General features: G+C 44.9%; 1 protein-coding gene across 1 annotated transcript; it reads right to left on the bottom strand.

The window, feature by feature from the left end:
• Positions 1–1291: 1291 nt before the first annotated feature.
• Positions 1292–3953, bottom strand: LOC103974795 (probable receptor-like protein kinase At4g39110). Its single transcript, XM_009389683.2, has one exon. It carries the CDS (start codon positions 3951–3953, stop codon positions 1365–1367), a length of 2589 nt encoding a protein of 862 aa, XP_009387958.2. The 3' UTR covers positions 1292–1364.
• Between the last annotated feature and the right edge of the window lie 5698 nt (positions 3954–9651).

Below are 9651 nucleotides of genomic sequence, written 5' to 3'. Positions count from 1 at the left end.
ATATGTATCATGATGTACGGTGTGAGAATATACATATATATTATAATGATACATGGTGTGAGAGTACACGCATATAATATGACATGCAGTGTAAGAGTGCACATATATTTTATGACATGCGATGTGGGAGTGTACGTATATATTACGATCACGTATGATATAGGAATGCATATACATGTTATGATATAAGGTGTAAAAGTCCAAAAATTTTCTATGCTTCTTACATGTGCACATAAGCATTTTGAATTATTTCAATGTAGAATTTTAATTTTTTAGTTTGTATATACTATATTATAGGGTTACACTTGCTAAAGAAATCATTGGATGAGGGGTTTACCATTAAATATCTTATGCTAATGATTTTAAAATATTATATATATGACATGACAATAAAGCTATAAAGGTTTATACTTGCTCAACGAATACTCACTATAGACCTTATTTGTAGGTAAAGATACTAATACCCCAAAGTGATTGGGGAGGGAAGTAAGCACGTGCAAGCTCATGCCAACGCGGATATGAATGATGACCTGTTAGTATTTTGTGCATACAACTTTTGTGGAAGCTATGTTTATGTTTTTCTTTTGGTTAGAGGTTATAATCATTTACATGTATCAAAAATATTATGTACAGAGAAAATCTTGTCATTTTGTTTAGTAAGTTAGCATATTTAAATTTTAGAATTACTTACTTTTTACTACATTCGTATTGATAGCAGTGATAAAAATTTGAAATATGATATCCTAAGTTAGTCATATATATATCCTACATTAGTCATATATATAGGGTATGAGTGGCACTAGAAGTCAGATATTCCAGCACTATCATTCGATTCGAAGAAAGCATCAAGAGTTTATAGGAAATCATATCTATTTATAAGGATGAACAAAAATACTAAGATAGATAATTAGTTGAGTCATTCACATGAAAGTATCTTATATGAAATCTTACTATAATTTTTTATTTATTGATAATCATAATTAAAATCTAATCTAATATAATCTAATAAATATCTTGTCTAATTAAATTGATCACATAATTAAAAGAAACCCACAACGTGTTCGACGTCTTACGCTCTAAAACCACATGATGCGACTTCACCCACAGTTTAGTAGAGCAACAGCAGAAAGCACAAGTGGGAAGAAAAAAGAGGTCATTTGGCTCTTTTGCCTACTTAATTCAACCCAGTAAATTACCTTGTTACATAGGGTATTAAAGTATCATCAATTACGTGTCACAATAACGACCTTATCTGAACAATTAGACCTGCTAATGGTCACACGAGATCCCAACACACGACGAGAACAGCAAACTAAACCACGTCCATCTCATCTCCTGAGACGCCTTCCTCACGTGCACGTACATCACCTTCCTTGCATTCCCGTTAGCTGCGCGAACAGCTCGTTCGCCATCGTCGTGCTCGAATTCTCCACGGATCGGCTCATGACGGGAGTCGTCGCCGCGGGCGGCTCGTCGCGTTCCCTCTGCGAAGACTCCGCGAAGACCTGGATGCTGACGGCCTTCTCCTCCTCCTTTGACTCGGTTGGCTTTGCCGCCTCCTGAGGAGGTGGGTCAGGGGGGTTGGTCTCCTGCAGCTGCAGAGCGTACTCGAGGTTCCACAGCACGTCGCCCATGGATGGCCGGTCGACCCCGTGCTCCGCCAGACACTTCTCCGCAGCCTCCACGAACTTGCCCAGGGAGTCCTTGTTGATGGTGCCGGTGAGGTTGGGGTCGATGATCTTCTCGATCAGGCCCTTCCGCTTCCACTGCAGCGCCCACTCGGCCAGGTTCACTTGCTCCCTCGGAAGGGCGGGGTTGATGGCCGGCCGTGCGCAGAGGGCCTCCAGCAGCACCACCCCGAAGGAGTACACGTCCGACTTGTCCGTCAGCTGCTGGCACCGGAAATACTCGGGGTCGAGGTAGCCGAAGCTGCCCTTCACCGCGGTACTGACGTGCGTCTGGTTCATTCCCGGCGCGTCCTTGGAGAGGCCGAAGTCGGACACCTTGGCGATGAAGTTGTCGTCCAGGAGGATGTTGGTGGTCTTGACGTCACGGTGGATGATGCCCTGGGCCGTGCCGGTGTGCAGGTAGTGCAGACCGCGCGCCGCCCCGATGCATATTTCCAGCCGCTGCTTCCACGTCAGCGACGGCAGGTTGTACCCGTAGATGTGGTCTCTGAACGGCCCGTTGGCCATGTACTCGTACACCAGGATCATCTCCGAGTTCTCGTCGCAGTAGCCGATCAGCGACACCAGGTGGCGGTGGCGCAGCTTAGACAGCATCTGGATCTCCGTCTGGAACTCGTTGATCCCCTGCTCCGACTGCGGGTTCCCTCTCTTGACCGCCACCTTCGTCCCATCATCGAGCTCGCCAAGGTACACGTTCCCGAAGCCGCCCACACCGATCACCGCATTCTGGTCGAAGTTCTTCGTCGCCGCCTGCAGCTCCGACAGGGACATGTACCGGCCGAGACCCAGCGTGGAGGAGAAGGTGTAGCCGCTCTTGTGCGACCCGTAACCCGACCCCTTGCTGGTCGTGAACGTGGAGGTGCTCGTGTGTACCGGAAGGAGCCACGAGGAGAAGCTATTCCTCCTCCGCCAGTCCTTGGGTCGCTTGTACCACTTCACCACCATCGCCCCCAGTCCGGCGAAGGCACCAAACATCATAGCGAATCCGACGGCAGCGATCGCACGCCGATTCGAGCTGCCGCCGCCTCCAGCCATGGAGCCATCGACTCCGAACTCGCCGTCCAAGCTCCCCACCGAGTTGTTCATCTTCAGAATCTCCACGCCGTTGAGCAGCGCGTCGATCCTGCCAGTGTTCTCCTTCATGGGGCCGATCTGTATGGTTATTCTGCCCGTGGCCACCGAGGCGTTCAGGACAATGTCTTTGTAGTAGGCCATCGCGAGGCCGGAGGTGAGGGTGGAGAGGTCGAGGCCTGAGACGGCCATCATCCCATTGATGTACACGTTGAAGTAGAGGTCGTTGAGCGACTTGCTGATGATGTCGCAGAAGTGCAGTCGGACGAAGTACCCGAACGAGGGGTCGACGACGAAGATCCACGTCACGTTGAAGTTGGGGCGGCCGACGCGCGCGTCCGCCATTTTCACGGCCGTGGCATGCACGGTGTTGGGCGCGATCAGGGGCGAGGTTCCCTCCGGGTACTTGATTATGCTGGGGGACACGGACACCTTCTTGGCGGTGGACTTCGATTGCAGGAATGTGTCGCTCTGATCCCACGCGCGCCCGAGCGTGTCGTTCGCGGACGTGATGACCGGCCCACCGACGTTGATCCGGTAGACCACCTGGTAACCGGAGAGCGAGAGCCCGCCGATCTGTCCGACGGGCGAGACCGTAGAGGCTGTGTCGGGGATGAGCACGTCGGGGGCGGAGACGACCTCGATGCCGTTGACGAATGCGACGGAGTTGCGGAGCGGGGAGAAACGGATGGCGAGGCGCGGATTTGTGGCGTTGACGAGGTACTCCTTGAGCACCCACTTGGTGGGGTCGTCGACGGTGAAGCTATGGAGGAGGACGAAGTCGTCGGTGTTGACGGTGAACACGGCGCTGCTGAGGTCGAAGTCGGAGCTGTTCACAGCGAAGAAGTGGAGCCTGATCCAGTGCCAACCAGGGCGGGAGAGCGTGAAGCTGTAGGAGGTCTCCTCGTGGAAGATCCTGGCTGTGAGGTAGAGCGGCGAGGGGACGCCGGGGGCGGCGGGGACGGACGCGCAAACCTCGTCGTGCGCAGCGAGGAAAGGAGTCGACTGCAAGTCCGTCTTGAATTCACGGCCGTCGGGCATGGCGGCCGTGGAGGTCGCGCCGCAGTCGATCAGGAAGTTGTCGGCGGGGGTAAAGGCCGCTGCCGACTTTTGCGCCTGCCCGGAGGTCGGCGTCGAGCAGAGGAGGAGCTGGAGGAGGAGGAAGAGGAGGAAAGGGAGGGATGCCTGATCCATTCTAATCGAAACCATGGTCATCATCTTGAGCTTCTTCTGTTACCTCCGCCGTCGCGGGCGCGTATAGTCGAACTCCTTTCCGATCCCGGAATGGGGTTCGGGAAGGTCGAGGAGAGAGAAATGGCGCTACGGGACCAAAAAATGAGTCTCTTCGTTTGTTTGACGGTCAGCTCAAAGCCTCGTGCTGCGGTTGGATCGCCATGCTATATATGGAGGCCTGACGACCAAGTCAAGTTGCAGAGAAGGAGGAGTTACTTGGCATCCTGCCATCTCTCCCATCTCAATTCCTCCCTCTTTCTTCTCGCTTCCGCTGGTGAGATATAACGTGAAACCATTGCATGGCATTCATTGCCTTTTCTACATGACGCATTAATCTGCATACTAATTAATGAAATTGCGAATGGCAGATGGTGTACGATATAAACACATTTTGTACTTGCAACCATACATAGATGGAGTACAATATAAACACATTTTTGTTCGAGCAAGATTGATTCAACTCTTGATGACCAAAAGAATAAAGACAAGTAAAAGAAAAATAATCCAAAAATAATTTTTCCTTGTAAATCAAGCTAACCAATTCCTCCTCATGGAAACTTAAATTACATTGCATTTTAACAAATAAAAATAACAGTATTTTTTGCTTTTCAATAGATGTGGTAGAGACTTTGACGAATTAGAATTTTTTACATTGTCGATAAAATTTTGCAATTCTTCAAAAAAAAAACAAAGAAGAAAACTATATTACTTGAAAATAATTACTACACCATGATCACAAAGACACACAACTAATATACCATCAAACCTTAGCGTATTTTCATGTGCACGCTTAAAAGACATTCGAAAGTCCTATAATAAGCAATTATATATTTATATATGAAGAATCATATTTTTGCTAATGCATCGTCAATTGATATGGTTATGAGTCATCATTTGCAAGAAATTGTAAGGTCTGGGGAGTTCTCGTCCGTTCTTGTTCATTCGAGCTCTCGTAGAATCCAAAATATGCGTTTCAAAGTGGAGGTGATACTTAATTCTCAATTGATCTTAATTTTCTTACTCCTTAATCATTGCGAGAATAAGTATACTCATCGATATACATATTAAAATAACTATTAGCATCTGTATCTGTCTGCAATTGTTATTTGCATATTATACTTAATAAAATATCAGCAAGAATTTTTTTATCTCATGACTTAATTCAAATTTGATTAGAAAGTTCGCTGTGATATTATTTACCATAAGATCATAATAATTAATTATATATGTGGATAAATTTTTAAAAAATCTCAAGTTTTTTTATTTTTTTTCATATAACGCCCTCTTTTTATTTTATTCTCAAAGAGTAATTTTTATTTTCTAAAAGATAATATTATTTTTAACCTTCACCTCGTTCGTCATTATCTTTGCCCCTTGTTCCTCGCTATTGTCATGCCATCATCCTTTGCCCTATGCACATTGTCCTTGGTCGTATATACTATCATGTCCTTATTTGTCACTTTGGAGGTCCTTCTGTTGGGCTGGTAGCCCATAAATTCAGCCCATAGTGGGCTTGGGTAGCCCACAGCTCACCCCCTCTTAATATAACCCTAATTGACATTAGGGGGATATGGTGGCTACGTTTTGGAGGCAGAAAAATGCATAAATAGGGCAGCAACGTGGGAGAAGAAAACAGCCACGGGATTCCAAAGAAAAGGAGGAAAACAAGGCAGAAAAGGAACAGAAAGAAAGGGAAGAAGATAAGGACAACGCAGAGAGGATGTTCTCAATCATCTAGTAGTGTTCTCATCTCAGGTTAGATCAAATCTACAGTAGACTCTTGCTGTGATTACTTGGGGAGGTTTTAGATATTGTAGGTAGTGACATGATCCTTGTATCCCAGTTATTCTCTTGTGATTGTTGCTAGGGTTTAGGGCAAGAGATTGAGATTTGTATATTCATTATTCTCATAGTGGATTATCTCTAGTTTGCCCCGTGATTTTTACCCTTCACATTGAAGGGGTTTTCCACGTATATCTTGGTGTTCTATTTGATTGTGGTTTCATTTAATTCTGCTGCGTATTATGGTCTGCTAGTATTTATTCACATACAAAGGTTATTCCTGTTTATATCCCCATCAACTGGTATCAGAGCAAAGGGGTTTTAATGATTTAAATTTTGTATTTGAACATGGAGGCCAGTAATGTTTCTCGCATGATTAGTTTAAATAGAAACAATTGGATGATATGGAAACTAAAAATGGAAGAATTCTTGTATTGCAAAGATTTGTATGGACCTTTGTAGGGGGATAGTGCAAAACCCACAACTATAACAGATGATGAGTGGAAGAGGTTAGTTCGAAAAACAATTGGATTTATTCGATAGTGACTTGATGATAGTGTCTTTCACCATGTTTCTACTGAAATTTTTGCATATTCTCTTTGAAAAAAATTGGAAAGTCTCTATGAAAGAAAAACAGTTGGTAACAAAGCTTTTTTGATAAAAAAACTTGTGAACCTACAATATAGAGAGGGTGCTTCTATTGCTGAACATTTGAATGAAATGCAAAGTATGAGTCACTGGTTATCCTTTATGAAAATGTCTCTTGATGATGAGTTGCAGGCATTGTTACTTCTCAGTTCATTACTAGAAAGTTGGGAGACACTGGTGGTTTCCCTCATTAATTCTGCGCTAGATGGTGTTGTCACTATGAGTCAAGTAACAAGCAGTTTGTTGAATGAGGAGTTGAGAAGAAAGAGTTCGGCAATATCTCAAAATGATTCACAAGCACTTATCTCAGACAACAGAGGAAGGTCAAAGTCTAGAAGCAGTTCACGCATGGGTAGAAGCAAGTCAAGATCAAGAAAAGATATTGTTTGCTATAATTGTGGTGAGAAAGGACATTACAAGAACCAATGTAAGCAACCTAAGAAGAACAAGAAAAAAGGAAAAGAAGTGGAGTCTATAGAGTCAAAAGATAATATCACAACTACAATGCAGGGTGGTGATTATTTGATTTTGTCTCCTTCTGATGATATTTTTTCTTGTGTGTATCAGGATCTTGAGTGGGTGATTGACACAGGTGCTTCTTATCATGCTACACCATGGAGGGAGTTTTTTGCTACATACAAGTTTGGAAATTTTGGTGTTGTCAAGATGGGCAACTATGGCACAACAAACATCATAGGCATGGGTGATATCCATTTAAAAACCAACCTTGGCTGCAAGTTGGTGCTTAAGGATGTGAGACATGTGATTGACTTGAGGCTGAATTTAATTTCAGTTGGAAGGCTAGATGATGAAGACTATGATAGCAGATTTCATAAAGGGCAATGGAAGCTCAGTAAGAGTTCTCTTGTTATAGCTAATGGAAAGAAATGTTATACTTTGTACAGGTTGTAGGCTAAAGCTTATGGTGAGAAGTTAAATGCTACAAAAAAAGACTTCAACGTGGAGTTGTGGCATAGGCGATTGGGACACATGAGCGAGAAGAGGCTGCAAGCTCTTTCCAAGAGAGAGGTATTACCAGACCTTAGATGTATACATCTGAACCATTGTATTGATTGTTTGGCAGGTAAACAACATAGAGTTTCATTTGCTAGTCCTGCTTTGTCTAGAAAAATGCATGCCTTAGACCGTGTTTATACAGATGTATGTGATCCTTTGAGGACAAAAACTCATGGTGGATATGTTGATGTTCTTGGTATAAGTGGTGCACTTTATTTTGTCACTTTTATAGATGATTTTTTCAGGAAAGTTTGGGCCTATGCTTTGAAGACTAAAGATCAGGTGATTAATGTCTTCAAAGAGTTTCATTCCAGGGTTGAAAGGGAGACAGAAAGGAAATTGAAATGCATAAGATCAGATAATGATGGTGAGTATATAGGATTGTTTAATGACTATTGCAGGTCACATGAGATCCAACGTGAGATGACAGTTCCTGGTACACCTTAGCATAATGCAATTGCAAAGAGGATGAACCGTACCATCATGGAAAAGATCAGATGTATGCTTTCACAGGCCAAGCTTGTTGAATCTTGGATTTTGATTATGAAGTCAATTGTCATTTGTTATCTAATCTATATGTTGAGATAAGTGTACAGGATTAACTACGATGAAAGTGAGACATGCAGCAGGAGTTGCGCCGGAGTCAAGACAATGATCACGTTGGGAGTTCGAGAGTTCGACGGAAGTTCGGACAGTCGTCGGAAGTTCTACGGGAACAAATCCGAGAAGTCCACAAGCTTGCCAAAGAAGCTCGTCGGAACTCGCCAAGTGAATCGTTGCAAGTCCAGGAGTTTGCCGGAAGTCCACAGGAGCATCACCGAGGGTTCATCGGATGATCAACGGAAGTTCGCCGGAAGCTCGCCGGAAGAAGCGATTGACGCACCGGAGCAAGTTGCAGTAAATGTGTTAGGAAAAATTATAGTTAGCATATTGATTAAGTTGGAAATGGGAGGTGATCCCATTAACTTAATCTTGGGGCAATTGGGCCCTTGAAAAACCCAAATTGGGCCGAATGGATCAACCCATTCGGACCCTGATTTCTGCCAGGCAATTGAACCGCCCAAGGCAGGAGGTTGCACTGCCTGGGCTCAGCCTCCAAGCGAGACTGGGAGGTGCAACCGCTCCAGCCAGGCGATTGTTAGGATCGAAGCGGCACTAAGAGGGGGGGGGTGAATTAGTGCAGCGGATTAAAACGTTGATTTCGACAAATTTTTCGTACGATAAGAACGGAACTTGAAAAGTTTAACTTGAAAGCGTATTCTTAAAGTTGCGCAGCAAGGGTAATAAGGAACTAAAGCAGTAAGAAGATTTGCAGTAATGTAAATGACAATAATGAAATGCAAACCAGAGATTACGCCGATTTAGAGTGGTTCGGTCAAATGACCTACATCCACTTGCGAGGCCCCTCTTCGATGAGGCTCCCACCTTCCACTAGCAAATCTCTTGAAAGGGAAGGGTAAATACCCCTCTTACAACTCTTTACAAGCGGTTCACTCTCTTACAAATTTTTAGCAAGAATGAAGGAGGTGAACACTAGCAAAATAAAAACAAGATTAGCTAGGACTTTTCTAATGCCTTTCTCTCAAACACTTGCTGCTCAAAAAGTTATTCTCTCAGCTGAGATTTGAGGGGTATTTATAAGCCTCAAGAGGATTCAAATTTGGGCTTCAAAATTTGAATTCTCTTTGGGTTCCCGCTGTTGGAGGTGCCACCGCCCAGCCAAGCGGTGCCACCGCCCAGCACTCGGGTGCAGGACGATGCAACCGCCCAGCCTAGGAGGTGTCACCGCCCAGCTCTCGGGTGCTGGGCGGTGCCACCGCCTAGGCCAAATTAGCTCACTGGTTGAGCTCCAAACTTGGCCCAAACCAGTCCGAACTCGGGCCCAATTAGCCCCTACTTGGGTTATAGGATTAACACCTAATCCTAACTCTAATTAACATGATAACTACGAATTTAAAGACATTTTATAAGCTATTACAAAGTCCGTAAGTCAAGACTTCTTCCGGCGAGCTTTCGGCGAACTTCCGACGGTCTTCCGATAAACTCTCGGAAACCATTCTGCGGACTCCCGACAAGCTCCTAGACTTCACGATTTGATCTTGGCGAGTTCCAACGAGCTTCTTCGGAAAGCTCTGATCATTCTCGGTGAGCTCCGCGAACTTCCAACGAACCTTCCGGCGAGCTTCCGAAAAACCCTTCGGCAAGCTCCCTA

This window comes from Musa acuminata, chromosome BXJ2-6, assembly GCF_036884655.1.
Source record: "Musa acuminata AAA Group cultivar baxijiao chromosome BXJ2-6, Cavendish_Baxijiao_AAA, whole genome shotgun sequence".
Lineage (NCBI taxonomy): Eukaryota > Viridiplantae > Streptophyta > Magnoliopsida > Zingiberales > Musaceae > Musa > Musa acuminata.
This window is presented reverse-complemented; position numbering and strand designations above follow the sequence as displayed.

What these genes read in the sequence shown, in the direction of transcription:
- LOC103974795 (XM_009389683.2), bottom strand. Translation starts at nt 3,953, where the DNA reads ATGGATCAGGCATCCCTCCCTTTCCTCCTCTTCCTCCTCCTCCAGCTC.